Raw genomic sequence first — 13,735 nt, 5'->3', positions numbered from 1 at the left:
TGTACAGCAGATATCTACATATAGATTGGGCTAACCAAACTGGTAGCAATGCGGTGGAGAAGGATTTCCTAGAGTGTATTAGGGATGGCTTTCTTGACCAATATGTCGAGGAACCAACAAGAGAGCTGGCCATCCTAGACTGGGTGTTGTGTAATGAGAGAGGACTAATTAGCAATTTTGTTGTGCGAGGCCCCTTGGGGAAGAGTGACCATAATATGGTAGAATTCTTTATTAAGATGGAGAGTGACAGTGTTAATTCAGAGACTAGGGTCCTGAACTTAAGGAAAGATAATTTCGATGGTATGAGACGTGAATTGGTTAGGATAGACTGGAAAATGATACTTCAAGGGTTGACAGTGGATAGGCAATGGCAGACATTTATAGATTACATGGATGAGCTCCAACAATTGTACATCCCTGTCTGGAGTAAAAATAAAACGGGGAAGATAGCTCATCCGTGGCTAACAAGGGAAATTAGGGATAGTGTTAAATCCAAGGAAGAGGCCTATAATTTGGCCAGAAAAAGCAGCAAACCTGAGGATTGGGAGAAATTTAGAATTCAGCAGAGGACGACAAAGGGTTTAATTCGGAGGGGGGAAATAGAGTATGATAGGAAGCTTGCAGGGAACATAAAAAACTGACTGCAAAAGCTTCTATAGATATGTGAAGAGAAAAAGATTAGTGAAGACCAACGTAGGTCCTTTGCAGTCAGAATCAGGTGAATTTATAATGTGGAACAAAGAAATGGTAGACCAATTGAACAAATACTTTGGATCTGTCTTCACTAAGGAAGACACAAATAACCTTCTGGAAATACTAGGGGTTTGAGGGTCGAGTGAAAAGGAGGAACTGAAGGAAATCCTTATTTGTCATGAAATTGTGTTAGGGAAATTGATGGGATTGAAGGTCAATAAATCCCCAGGGCCTGATAGGCTGCATCCCAGAGTACTTAAGGAAATGGCCCGAGAAATAGTGGTGATCATTTTCCAGCATTCTATTGACTTTGGATCAGTTCCTATGGACTGGAGAGTAGCTAATGTAACACCACTTTTTAAAAAAGGATGGAGAGAGAAAACAGGGAATTATAGACCAGTTAGCCTGACATCGATGGGGAAAATGTTGGAATCAATTATTAAAGATGAAATAGCAGCGCATTTGGAAAGCAGTGACAGGATCGGTCCTAGCCAGCATGGATTTATGAACAGGAAATCATGCTTGACAAATCCAGAATTTTTTGAGGATGTAACTAGTAGAGTGGACAAGGGAGAACCAGTGGACATGTATTTGGATTTTCAAAAGGCTTTTGACAAGGTCCCACACAAGAGATTGGTGTGCAAAATTAAAGCACATGGTATTGGGGGTAATATACTGACGTGGATAGAGAACTGGTTGGCAGACAGGAAGAGGAGAGTCGAAATAAACAGGTCCTTTTCAGAATGGCAGGCAGTGACCAGTGGGGTGCCGCAGGGTTCAGTGCTGGGACTCCAGCTATTTACAATATACATTAATAATTTAGATGAAGGAATTGAATGTAATATCTCCAAGTTTGCAGATGTCACTAAGCTGGGTGGCGGTGTGAGCTGTGAGGAGGATGCTAAGAGGCTGCAGGGTGATTGGACAGGTTAGGTGAGTGGGCAAATGCATGGCAGGTGCAGTATAATGTGGATAAATGTGAGGTTATCCACTTTAGTGGCAAAAACAGGAAGACAGAATATTATTTGAATGGTGACAGATTAGGAAAAGGGGAGGTGCAACAAGACCTGGGTGTCATGGTACATCAGTCATTGAACTTTGGCATGCAGGTACAGCAGGCGGTGCAGGCGGCAAATGACATGTTGCCCTTCATAGCTAGAGGATTTGAATATAGGAGCAGGGAGGTCATACTGCAGTTATACTGAGCCTTGGTGAGGCCACACCTGGAATATTGTGTTCAATTTTGGTCTTCTAATCTGAGGAAGGACGTTCTTGCTATTGAGGGAGTACAGCGAAGGTTCACCAGATTGATTCCCGGGATGGCAGGACTGACATATGAGGAGAGACTGGATCAATTGGGCTTATATCCTTTGGAGTTTAGAAGAATGAGAGGGGATCTCATAGAAACATAAAATTCTGATGGGATTGGACAGGTTAGAGGCAGGAAGAATGTTCCCGTTGCCGGGGAGTTCCAGAGCCAGGGGTCACAGTCTAAGAAAAGGAATAAGCCATTTAGGACCGAGATGAGGAGAAACTTCTTCACTCAGAGAGTGGTTAACCTGTGGAATTCTCTACCGCAGAAAGTTGTTGAGGCCCGTTCGTTACATATATTCAAAAGAGAGTTAGATATGGCCCTTACAGCCAAAGGGATCAAGGGGTTTGGAGAGAAAGCAGGAAAGGGGTACTGAGGTTGAATGATCAGCCTTGATCTTATTGAGTGGTGGTGCAGGCTCGAAGGGCTGAATGGCCTGCACCTAATTTCTATGTTTCTATTCGTAAGCCAATCCTCTCTCCATGATAATATATTACGCCCAACCCCGTGAGCTCTTATCTTGTGCAGTAACCTTTTATGTGGAACCTTATCGAATGCCTTCTGGAAATCCAAATATACTACATCTACTGGTTCCCTTTTATCCACCCTGCTCGTTTCATCAAAGAGCAAATTGTTATTTAAATGGAGAAAGATGGCAAAGTGCCGCAGTACAGCGGGACCTGGGGGTACTTGTGCATGAAACACAAAAGGATAGTATGCAGGTACAGGAAGTGATCAGGAAGGTCAATGGTATCTTGGCCTTTATTGCAAAGAGGATGGAGTATAAAAGCAGGAAAGTCTTGCTACAGCTATACAGGGTATTGGTGAGGCCACACCTGGAATACTGCGTGCAGTTTTAGTTTCCATATTTACGAAAGGATATACTTCCTTTGGAGACAGTTCAGAGAAGGTTCACTAGGTTGATTCCGGGATGAGGGGTTTGACTTATGAGGAAAGGTTAAGTAGGTTGGGCCTCTACTCATTGGAATTCAGAAGAATGAGATGTGATCTTATCAAAACATATAAGATTGAGGGGACTTGACAAGGTGGATGCAGAGAGGATGTTTCCACTGATGGGGCAGACTAGAACTAGAGGACATGATCTTAGAATTATGGGCCGCCCATTTAAAACAGAGATGAGGAGAAATTTCTTCTGAGGGTTGTAAATCTGTAGCATTCGCTGCCTTCGAGAGCTGTGGAAGCTGGGACATTGAATAAATAGACAGTTTCTTAAACGATAAGGGGATAAAGGGTTATGGGGAGCGGGCGGGGAAGTGGAGCTGAGTCCATGATCAGATCAGCCATGATCTTATTGAATGGCGGAGCAGGCTCGAGGGGCCATATGGTCGACTCCTGTTCCTATTTCTTATGTTCTTATGTCTTATCCTCAAAGAACTCAAGCAAATTTGTCAAAAGTGATTTCCCTTTCATAAAACCAACTGACTCTGCTTGACTGCTTTACGATTTTCTAAATGTCCTGCTACTCCTTCCTTAATAATAGACTCCAGCATTTTCCCAATGACAGATGTTAGGCTAACTGGTCTATAGTTTCCTGCTTTCTGTCTCCCTCCATTCTTAAATAAAACCGTTACATTTCCAGTAACGGTTCTATTTAAGTCCACTGGGACCTCTCCAATATCCAGGGAATTTTGTTCGATTACAACCAGTGCATCCACTATCTCTGTAGCCACTTCTTTTCAGACCCTAGGATGCAGGCCTTCAGGTCCAGGGGACTTGTTCACCTTTTGTTCCATTAGTTTGCCTGGTATATTTTCTCTCGTGATAGTGATTGTTTTAAATTCCACACTCCCTATAGCCTGTTGATTATCTATTATTGGGATGCTGTTAGTGTCTTCTACTGTGAAAACCAATACAAAATATTTGTTCAAAGTCTCTGCCATATCCCTGTTTCCCATTATTAATTCCCCAGTCTCATCCTCTAAGGGACCAATGTTTACTTTAGCTGCGCTCTTCCTTTTTATATAAAAACTATACTTTTTATAGTTTCCTCTCTCAAACTATCCCCTTTCTCATTTTTTTAGTGGTGCTTTGCTAAAAATTTCTCAATCCTCTGGCCTACCACTAATCTTTGCAACATTGTATGCCTTTGTTTTCAATTTGATACCATCCTTAACTTCCTTAGTTAGCCACGGATGGTTCATCCTTCTCTTAGGGTCTTTCTTTCTCACTGGAATATATCTTTGCTGAGAGTTATGAAATATCTCATTACATGTCTGCCACTGCTTATCTGCCGCCTTACCTTTTAATCTATTTTTCTCGTCCACTTTTAGCCAACTCTGCCTTCGTACCTTTATAATTGTCTTTATTTAAGTTCAGGACACTCGTGGACAGGTAACAAAAATTAAAAAGGCTAATAGAATGTAAGTCTTCATCTCGAAGGGGTGGAAATTATGTTAGTTATATAAAATTCTGGTTAGACCCCATGTAGAGTAAATGGGTCAGCCATTTAAGACTGAGATGAGGAGGAATTTCTTCACTGAGGGGTGTGAATTTTTGGAATTCTCTACCACAAAGGGCTGTGGATGCTGAATCTTTAAGTATATTCAAAGCTATAAAATAGATTTTTGGACTCGAGGGGAATCAAGTGATATAGAGCTCGGGCGGAAAAGTGGTGTTGAGGTTGAGCCATGATATTGAATGGCGGACCAGGCTCGAGGAGCAGTACTCTTCCGAATTCTTGTGTTTCTATCTAATCTATCAAAGTGTGTTTTGAAATTTGCCTCAACAGCTTTCTGGGGGAAGAGTTTTCCAGATTACCACTACCCTTGGTGTGAAGAAGTACTCTTGACATCACCCCTGAACGGCCTAGCTCTAATTTTAAGGTTATGCCCCCTTATTGCTACCAAAGGAAATAATTTCTCTCTACCCTATCAAATCCTTTAATCATCTTAAAAATTTCAATTAAGATCAACCCTTAATCTTCGACATTTGAGGGAATACACGCCTAGTCTATACAAACTGTCCTCATAATTTAACCCTTTTAACCCCGGTATCTGGTGAATCTGCAACGCACCCCTTCCAAGGCCAGTATATCCTTCTAAAGGTGCACTGTGTTCAGTTCTGGGCACCACAATAAATGGAATCTAAGCAGAGCTTTATAAAATTACATAACTTCCACCCCTTCGAGATGAAGACTTACATTCCATTAGCCTTTTTAATTTTTGTTACCTGTCCTCTAGCTTTGTGATTTCTGTTCATGGACTCCTAAATCTCTTTGCTCCTCCACAGTTCCTAGCTTCTCTCCATTTAGAAAATACCTTGACATCTTTCCTGGGTCCAAGGTGGATGACCTCACACTTCTCCACAATGAACTCCATCTACCAGTTTTGCCCACTCACTTAATCAATGTTACTTTACAAATTTCTGCTCCCATCACTCAGTTTCATCAGAAAAGTTGGATATGCGGCTCACTGGTGTCCGTTGTATTATAGATTTTATAGACATCTATAACATGGAGTTTCTGAAGATTGTGTGATTTGAAGTTTACATTTCCTTCTCAGGTAACGGTGAGCGAGCAGTAAGACGATGCTGGGCTCAGATGGAGGGGTCGTGGAGGAGTGGCTCTCTCAATTCAAGGTAATGTTGGCACGAATGCACCTGGGATAGGTCAAGACCGTTCCCACTTTGTCTGAGCTTTGCTGGCGAGTTCTCCCCGGTGTCCTGAAAATTTATATCTGGGCAACCTGTTCCCAGATACCTGTGTTGCTCTCAGCCACTCCAGGCTGAACAACAAAGGCTATTCTTCACATGAAAACACACTGACCGATCCACTGCCGTGCCGCTCCTCACCTGCGTGTGCCACCCCATCTCCCCCCACCCCCTGGCCGCCACCCCCCCCCCCCACTTGCCGCCCCCTCCCCCCGCGCGCTCTTCGCCACCCACCCGCACTTTCCCCCCCTTCCTTCACCGCCTCCCCCATCAGCTCCAATCATTACTGCAGTGTGTAGTCCTGTTGAGTAGTGATTATACTGAAGACATAGGAGCCATTTAAATTCAGACTCTCTACTAAGGAGGTGCTGAGCTCCACACACAATCTGGCCCTCCGCTGTCAGCTAAGCTTTGACGTGACAGTGATGGTGCTGATATCCAACTGTGTCGATTATCACTAGGTCAAGTCCTTGAGACTTTGACAGATTTTCTCATCTCTCCTTTTCCCCTCTGTCTGTTACAGACTTTACCTGAAACTCAGCTATCCACTTATGCAGCTACTCTCCACCAGAAGAAGAATTTAGTGCCAACTCTGTATAAGGTCATTCAAGACCCCAGCAATGAGGTAAGGCACCTGCAGCTAGTGTGTCCTGTCAGGTCAGGGAGTTGGGCCTCCGTCCCTATAATGGCTACAGAGGGTGCGACCCTCAAGCTGTAGTGGGTGCAGGGGTCCGGGCGAGCTGTAGTGGGTGCAGGGGTCCGGGCGAGCAGTAGTGGGTGCAGGGGTCCGGGCGAGCTGTAGTGGGTGCGGGGGTCCGGGCGAGCTGTAATGGGTGCGGGGGTCCGGGCGAGCTGTAGTGGGTGCAGGGGTCCGGGCGAGCTGTAGTGGGTGCAGGGGTCCGGGTGAACTGTAGTGGGTGCAGGGGTCCGGGCGAGCTGTAGTGGGTGTGGGGGTCCGGGCGAGCTGTAGTGGGTGCAGGGGTCTGGGCGAGCTGTAGTGGGTGCGGGGGTCCGGACGAGCTGTAGTGGATGCAGGGGTCCGGGCGAGCTGTTGTGGGTGCGGGGGTCCGGGCGAGCTGTAGTGGGTGCAGGGGTCCGGGCGAGCTGTAGTGGGTGCGGGGGTCCGGACGAGCTGTAGTGGATGCGGGGGTCCGGGCGAGCTGTAGTGGGGGCGGGGGTCCGGGCGAGCTGTAGTGGGTGCGGGGGTCCGGGTGAGCTGTAATGGATGCGGGGGTCCAGGCGAGCTGTAATGGGTGCGGGGGTCCGAGCGAGCTGTAATGGGTGCGGGGGTCCTGGCGAGCTGTAATGGGTGCGGGAGTCCAGGCGAGCTGTAATGGGTGCGGGGGTCCGGGCGAGCTGTAATGTGTTCGGGGATCCAGCGAGCTGTAATGGGTGCGGGGCTCTGGGCGAGCTGTAATGGGTTCGGGGATCCAGGCGAGCTGTAATGGGTACGGGGGTCCGGGCGAGCTGTAATGGGTGCGGGGGTCCGGCGAGCTATAATGGGTTCGGGGATCCAGGCGAGCTGTAATGGGTGCGGGGATCCGGGCGAGCTGTAATGGGTGCGGGAGTCCAGGCGAGCTGTAATGGGTGCGGGGGTCCGGGCGAGCTGTAGTGGGTTCGGGGATCCAGGCGAGCTGTAATGGGTGCGGGGATCCGGGCGAGCTGTAATGGGTGCGGGAGTCCAGGCGAGCTGTAATGGGTGCGGGGGTCCGGGCGAGCTGTAGTGGGTTCGGGGATCCAGGCGAGCTGTAATGGGTGCGGGGGTCCGGGCGTGTATTGGGTGCGGGGTCCGGGGCACTGTAATGGGTGCCGGCGACCAGGTGCTGTAATGGGTCTGGGAGTCTGGGCGCTGTAATGGTGGGAACGGTAGCATAGTGGTTATGTTACTTGAGTAGTAATCCAGAGGCCTGGATTAATGATCCAGAAACATGAGTTCAAATCCCACCATGGCAGCTGGGGAATTTAAATTCAGTTAATTAAATAAATCTGGAATAAAAAATCTAGTATCAGTAAAGGTGACCATGAAACTGTTGTAAAAACCCATCTGATTCACTGATGTCCTTTAGGGAAATTCGTCATCGTTACCTGGTCTGGCCGATATGTGACTCCAGACCCACAGCAATGTGGTTGACTCTTAGCTGCCCCCTGAAATGGCCTAGCAAGTCACTCAGTTGTAGCAAACTGCTACAAAGAACAGCGGTTCACCACCACCTTCTCGAGGGCAATTAGGGATGGGCAATAAATACGGCCTTGCCAGCGATGCCCACATCCCATGAACTATAATAAATGTTTAAAAATGGGTGCGGGGGCCGGGTGCGCTGTAATGGGTGCGAGGGCCAGGGTGGTGCAATGGGTTGGGTCCTGATACTCGCTGGATGTGAAGAAGTTTCCCTGGCCCTGGCGGGTGGCGGCATGCGGCAGGCATAGTATGCCTCCGTCTCCATAGTGTGATGGCGTTTCCTTGGCAGGATGAGGGAGTAGGTAGGAAAGAGAGGGTGGCGGTGTTTTTCCCGGGCGGGGGAGGGGGGGTTGCCACCGTTTCCTTGGCTGTGTGTGTGAATTATCCTGCTATTGTTAAGTGCCATTTAGAATTTTCAGCTTCTATTTGGTGTAAAATCCCCCAGTATTTTAATAACAAGCACATAAGCAATCGTGGTGAAGAGTGCAGTAGTTCATGATTCCAACATGTCAGGTTAGCCTGAGTCTGGAACAGAGCCAAGCGTGACTGGTATAATGAAACTCGTTAAGTTAAAAGTCGTAGAGGGTAATTTGAATGGAAAAGTTGGGATGTTTTAGATTACTTCCCAGGTGGGGATACTTAAACCATTACGTAATGTGCCGGGGGCTCAGGCGTTATTCCATGTCCCATCATGGGTTGCCCTCACTGGCATAAAGACAAGGCAGTGTCACCAATCACACTCAACACATTTTCACATCATGTATTGCTGTCCAGGAAGCTGTTATGGTTTTCCTCTTTCTATTTCTAACTCTGCTTATTGCTCTGTACACAGTTACTGGAGCCTGTGTGTCACCAGCTGTTCGAGTTGTATCGGAGCTCTGAGGTGAGATTGAAGAGGTTTACGCTGCAGTTTTTGCCCGAGTTGATCTGGGGATATCTGTGCATCACGTCAAGTCGAGAGAGACAGAACAATGGCTGCATTGAAGCCCTGCTACTGGGTATCTACAATCTGGTAAGCTCCATATCCGGGTCTGTGTCCGGATGTGTGTCTGGCTAAGTGTGTGTGTTCATGTACCAGAGGGATGGGCTTCGATGAGAGAGTTAATGTACCAGAGGGAGGGGCTTCGATGGGAGAGTTAATGTACCAGAGGGAGAGGCTTCGATGGGAGAGTTAATGTACCAGAGGGATGGGTTTCGATGGGAGAGTTAATGTACCAGAGGGAGGGGCTTCGATGAGAGAGTTAATGTACCAGAGGGAGGGGCTTCGATGGGAGAGTTAATGTACCAGAGGGAGGGGCTTCGATGGGAGAGTTAATGTACCAGAGGGATGGGCTTCAATCGAGAATTAATGTGGCTGGATTTGCTGTTACTCATTCTTGTCCGTTCCTGCCTTTCTTTCTACCTTTCTGCCTTCTCAATTTTTGTTTATACGTTTATAATGGTGCAAACCCGATCTAAATACTTTCACCCTGGTCGAGCCCCTTTGCTCTACTTAATAACCAACAGAAAGACAGATTGGCAAACTCCCTATAAATGCTACTCAAAATATTACATCTCACCACATAAATCATTCTCCAAAATGTATAATATTGTAGTGTTATCCAATATGTTAACTGAACATTTGCAAACAAAACACACACCCCCCCAGCTGTTGGCACCTGAATAATTAATATTGTCATTTATTATTAATATAATGTCACCTCCAGCACCAGCACTGAATGAACAGCTACTGTCCCCTGAAGGCTCAGTGGTAATGAGGTGCAGTTGTAATTTGCTGCTGTTTGGGATTTTATGTGGGGCCTATTAGGATCTGCAACTCAGTGTGAGCAATGCCACGGGAGCTGCGAGTAGTTCAGCTATGACCGCATTGACCAGTTTCGACTCTTACCCCTTGAACACTCAGCGGAGAGGAGAAGCTACAAGTTCTGTTCTCGGATGCTGGATTCCCACTGCGGGAGGCCTAGGCCACATATTCTTGGTCAGAGATGTTTATGGAGGTATAGTTCCCCTGTCCCCTTGTTAACTCCCTCCCTCAAATTCATCTCTCTCATTCACAGGATTTGTTCACAGCCAGCTGTCATCACCTCGCTGATCCCTACTTGCCTAGAGAAATGTAGCCCTCGCACCTTCGCGTTCTGAGCATTGCAGTGTCCTGTGTAGACAGGTTATACTATCAGTATACAGTGTCCTGCAGGTCCAGTGTAAATTGGTTATACGGCCAGTGTACAGTGCTCCTATAGCCCCCCCATTTAAGGCACAGCATCAGTCAACGCTAATCAGTAAGTTAGGTTCTGATCAGTACATGTTGCTGTTCATCACCAGATAATGAGAGCGTCCATGTCCTTGTGCTCTGGTTCTCAAGAGGAGCAGTTTCACTACTGTAGTTGGGATCTCTCTCATTTCTTAGACACATCTACTACAATGCTACATTAAATCCCAGTCTGTTACAGTACAGAAACATACTATTGAATCACAATCTGTTTGCCCCTCCTGTTTGCGTCATCTAGTAGTTGAGGCCCTGTTCATATCCTGGGATAATGCGTAGGGCTAAACGCTTAACTCCCCTCCTCCACCCTGTAGTGTTGGCACGTTCACTTGTGGGATATTCAGTAAATGAGGATTGCCGTAATTACAGTGTTGGAAGCCCAGGCTCCAAGAAAAGAAAGGGGGAGAGAGTGGGATGCAAACACAGCTAATGAATGAGATGTGAAGGCAGCGCTAAGCTGAAAGGGTGCTCTCTGTACGATTATGGTCAAAGTTCGAGATTACAAATAATTCAAATGTCTGAGTTGCTGAGCAGCTTCATAAAGACTTGGGTCGCTGGTTCTTGCAGATTACACTGCCCCATGACTGATAGAGGCTGATTGTCCTGCCAGAGATTACAGGGGTTCAGAAACAAATCTGTTTGAAATTGTTTGAAACATAGAAACATAGAAAATAGGTGCAGGAGTATGCCATTCGGCCCTTCGAGCCTGCACCACCATTCAATGAGTTCATGGCTGAACATGCAACTTCAGTACCCCATTCCTGCTTTCTCGCCATACCCCTTAATTGCCCTAGTAGTAAGGACTTCATCTAACTCCTTTTTGAATATGTTTAGTGAATTGACCTCAACAACTTTCTGTGGTAGAGAATTCCACAGGTTCACCACTCTCTGGGTGAAGAAGTTTCTCCTCATCTCGGTCCTAAATGGCTTACCCCTTATCCTTAGACTGTGACCCCTGGTTCTGGACTTCCCCAACATTGGGAACATTCTTCCTACATCTAACCTGTCTAAACCCGTCAGAATTTTAAATATTTCTATGAGATCCCCTCTCATTCTTCTGAACTCCAATGAATACAAGCCCAGTTGATCCAGTCTTTCTTGATATGTCAGTCCCGCCATCCCGGCAATCAGTCTGGTGAACCTTCGCTGTACTCCCTCAATAGCAAGAATGTCCTTCCTCAAGTTAGGAGACCAAAACTGTACACAATACTCCAGGTGTGGCCTCACCAAGGCCCTGTACAACTGTAGTAACACCTCCCTGCCCCTGTACTCAAATCCCCTCGCTATGAAGGCCAACATGCCATTTGCTTTCTTAAACGCCTGCTGTACCTGCATGCCAACCTTCAATGACTGATGTACCACGACACCCAGGTCTTGTTGCACCTCCCCTTTTCCTAATCTGTCACCATTCAGATAATAGTCTGTCTCTCTGTTTTTACAACCAAAGCGGATAACCTCACATTTATCCACATTATACTTCATCTGCCACGTATTTGCCCACTCACCTAACCTATCCAAGTCACTCTGCAGCCTCATAGCATCCTCCTCGCAGCTCACACTGCCACCCAACTTAGTGTCATCCACAAACTTGGAGATACTACGTTTAATCCCCTCGTCTAAATCATTAATGTACAGTGTAAACAGCTGGGGCCCCAGCACAGAACCTTGCGGTACCCCACTAATCACTGCCTGCCATTCTGAAAAGTACCCGTTTACTCCTACTCTTTGCTTCCTGTCTGCCAACCAGTTCTAAATCCACGTCAGCACACCAACCCCAATCCCATGTGCTTTAACTTTGCACATTAATCTCTTGTGTGGGACCTTGTCGAAAGCCTTCTGAAAGTCCAAATATACCACATCAACTGGTTCCCTCTTGTCCACTCTGGAAACATTCTCAAAAAATTCCAGAAGATTTGTCAAGCATGATTTCCCTTTCACAAATCCTTGCTGACTTGGACCTATCATGTCACCTCTTTCCAGATGCGCTGCTATGACATCCTTAATAATTGATTCCATCATTTTGCCCACTACCGATGTCAGGCTGACCGGTCTATAATTCCGTTTTCTCTCTCCCTCCTTTTTTTAAAAAGTGGGGTTACATTGGCTACCCTCCACTCCATAGGAACTGATCCAGAGTCTATGAAATGTTGGAAAATGACTGTCAATGCATCCACTATTTCCAAGGCCACCTCCTTAAGTACTCTGGGATGCAGACCATCAGGCCCTGGGGATTTATCGACCTTCAATCTCATCAATTTCCCACTAATAAGGATTTTCCTCAGTTCCTCCTCTTTAATAGACCCTCTGACCCCTTTTATATCCTGAAGGTTGTTTGTGTCCTCCTTAGTGAATACCAAACGAAAGTACTTGTTCAGTTGGTCTGCCATTTCTTTGTTCCCAGTTATGACTTCCCCTGATTCTGACTGCAGGGGACCTACGTTTGTCTTTACTAACCTTTTTCTCTTTACATATCTATAGAAGCTTTTGCAGTCCGTCTTAATGTTCCCTGCAAGCTTCCTCTTGTACTCTATTTTCCCTGCTCGAATCAAACCCTTTGTCCTCCTCTGCTGAGTTCTAAATTTCTCCCAGTCCCCAGGTTCGCTGCTATTTCTGGCCAATTTGTATGCCACTTCCTTGGCTTTAATACTATCCCTGATTTCCCTTGATAGCCACGGTTGTTTGGACTGTGCTCAGAGCTTGAATGTGAGTGCCATAACCTGGAAACCAGCCTGGCTTTCAGTCTCTCAAAACTTGGATTATTGAGTGGAAGAAGGTGCTCTGTCGGCTTTCAAATCTGCTCTGAGCTCCATCCTTCCCAGCATGTCCACAATATGTACAGAGGGGCAACACAAGACAAAGCATTACTCACTGCACTCCCAGAAAACAGCCTGCAAACCAACAGCTCAATCACGGGCGCAAACCATCCTCCCCATGTAACCCAGCTCAGCAAATCAAGCTATACATTGCTTGGTGTTTAGGGGATATGAAACAATCATTCCAGACTATGTAAGAAGGAGTTTGCATTTATATGGCACTTTTCATGATCTCAAAATGTGTCAAAGCGCTTTACAGCCAATTAAGTAACTTTGAAGTGTAGTTACTGTTGTAGGAAATGTGGCAACCAATTTATACACAGCAAACTCCTAAAAACAGCAGTGGGATAAATAACAAGATGTGTTCTGTGTTTAGTGAGGTTAGTTGATGGACAAATATTGGCCAGGATACTGAGGAGAACTCCCCAGCACTTCTTCAATATAGTGCCATGGGATCTGAGGAGGCAGACCGGGCCCGGGTTTAACATCACATCCAAAAGAAGGCACCTCTGACAGTGCAGCACTTATTCAGTACTGTGCTGAAGTTGAAGTGTCAGTCTAGATCATGTTCTTAAGTCCCTGGACACAAATCCACAACACACTGACTCACCATAGTTGACACAGCAAACAATGAAAATGGAAAGTTAGAAGAAATGTGTTCCCAGATAGTTATTAGAACAGACTGTGAGGTGGAGCGAGGAAGATTGAGAAGAGGGTTGGGGTGATGACGCAGTCCTGCTTGACCCCGATCCGGACGTGGATTGGGTCTGTGATGGATCCTTTGGTAAGGATCATGGCCTGCA

The 13,735-nt window shown here is 46.4% G+C and overlaps 2 protein-coding genes across 3 annotated transcripts in view; one reads left to right on the top strand and one right to left on the bottom strand.

The window, feature by feature from the left end:
* The window catches only part of orc2 (origin recognition complex, subunit 2), a 309,274-nt gene that overhangs the window by 129,202 nt on the left and 166,337 nt on the right, over positions 1-13,735 (bottom strand). The gene's annotated exons all lie outside the window — the stretch shown is intronic.
* Positions 1-13,735, top strand: part of LOC139260024 (hyccin 2-like) — a 122,638-nt gene that overhangs the window by 71,095 nt on the left and 37,808 nt on the right. For both annotated transcript variants that reach the window (XM_070876090.1, XM_070876089.1), the window contains exons 2-4: positions 5,527-5,602; positions 6,198-6,299; positions 8,686-8,865. In XM_070876090.1, coding sequence (XP_070732191.1) covers positions 5,552-5,602; positions 6,198-6,299; positions 8,686-8,865 — 333 coding nt within the window. In that variant the 5' untranslated portion in view covers positions 5,527-5,551. The remainder of the gene's footprint in view (positions 1-5,526; positions 5,603-6,197; positions 6,300-8,685; positions 8,866-13,735) is intronic.

This window comes from Pristiophorus japonicus, chromosome 3, assembly GCF_044704955.1.
Source record: "Pristiophorus japonicus isolate sPriJap1 chromosome 3, sPriJap1.hap1, whole genome shotgun sequence".
NCBI lineage: Eukaryota > Metazoa > Chordata > Chondrichthyes > Pristiophoridae > Pristiophorus > Pristiophorus japonicus.
The sequence above is the reverse complement of the archived record's forward strand: the minus strand, read 5'-3'. Positions and strand labels throughout refer to the sequence as shown.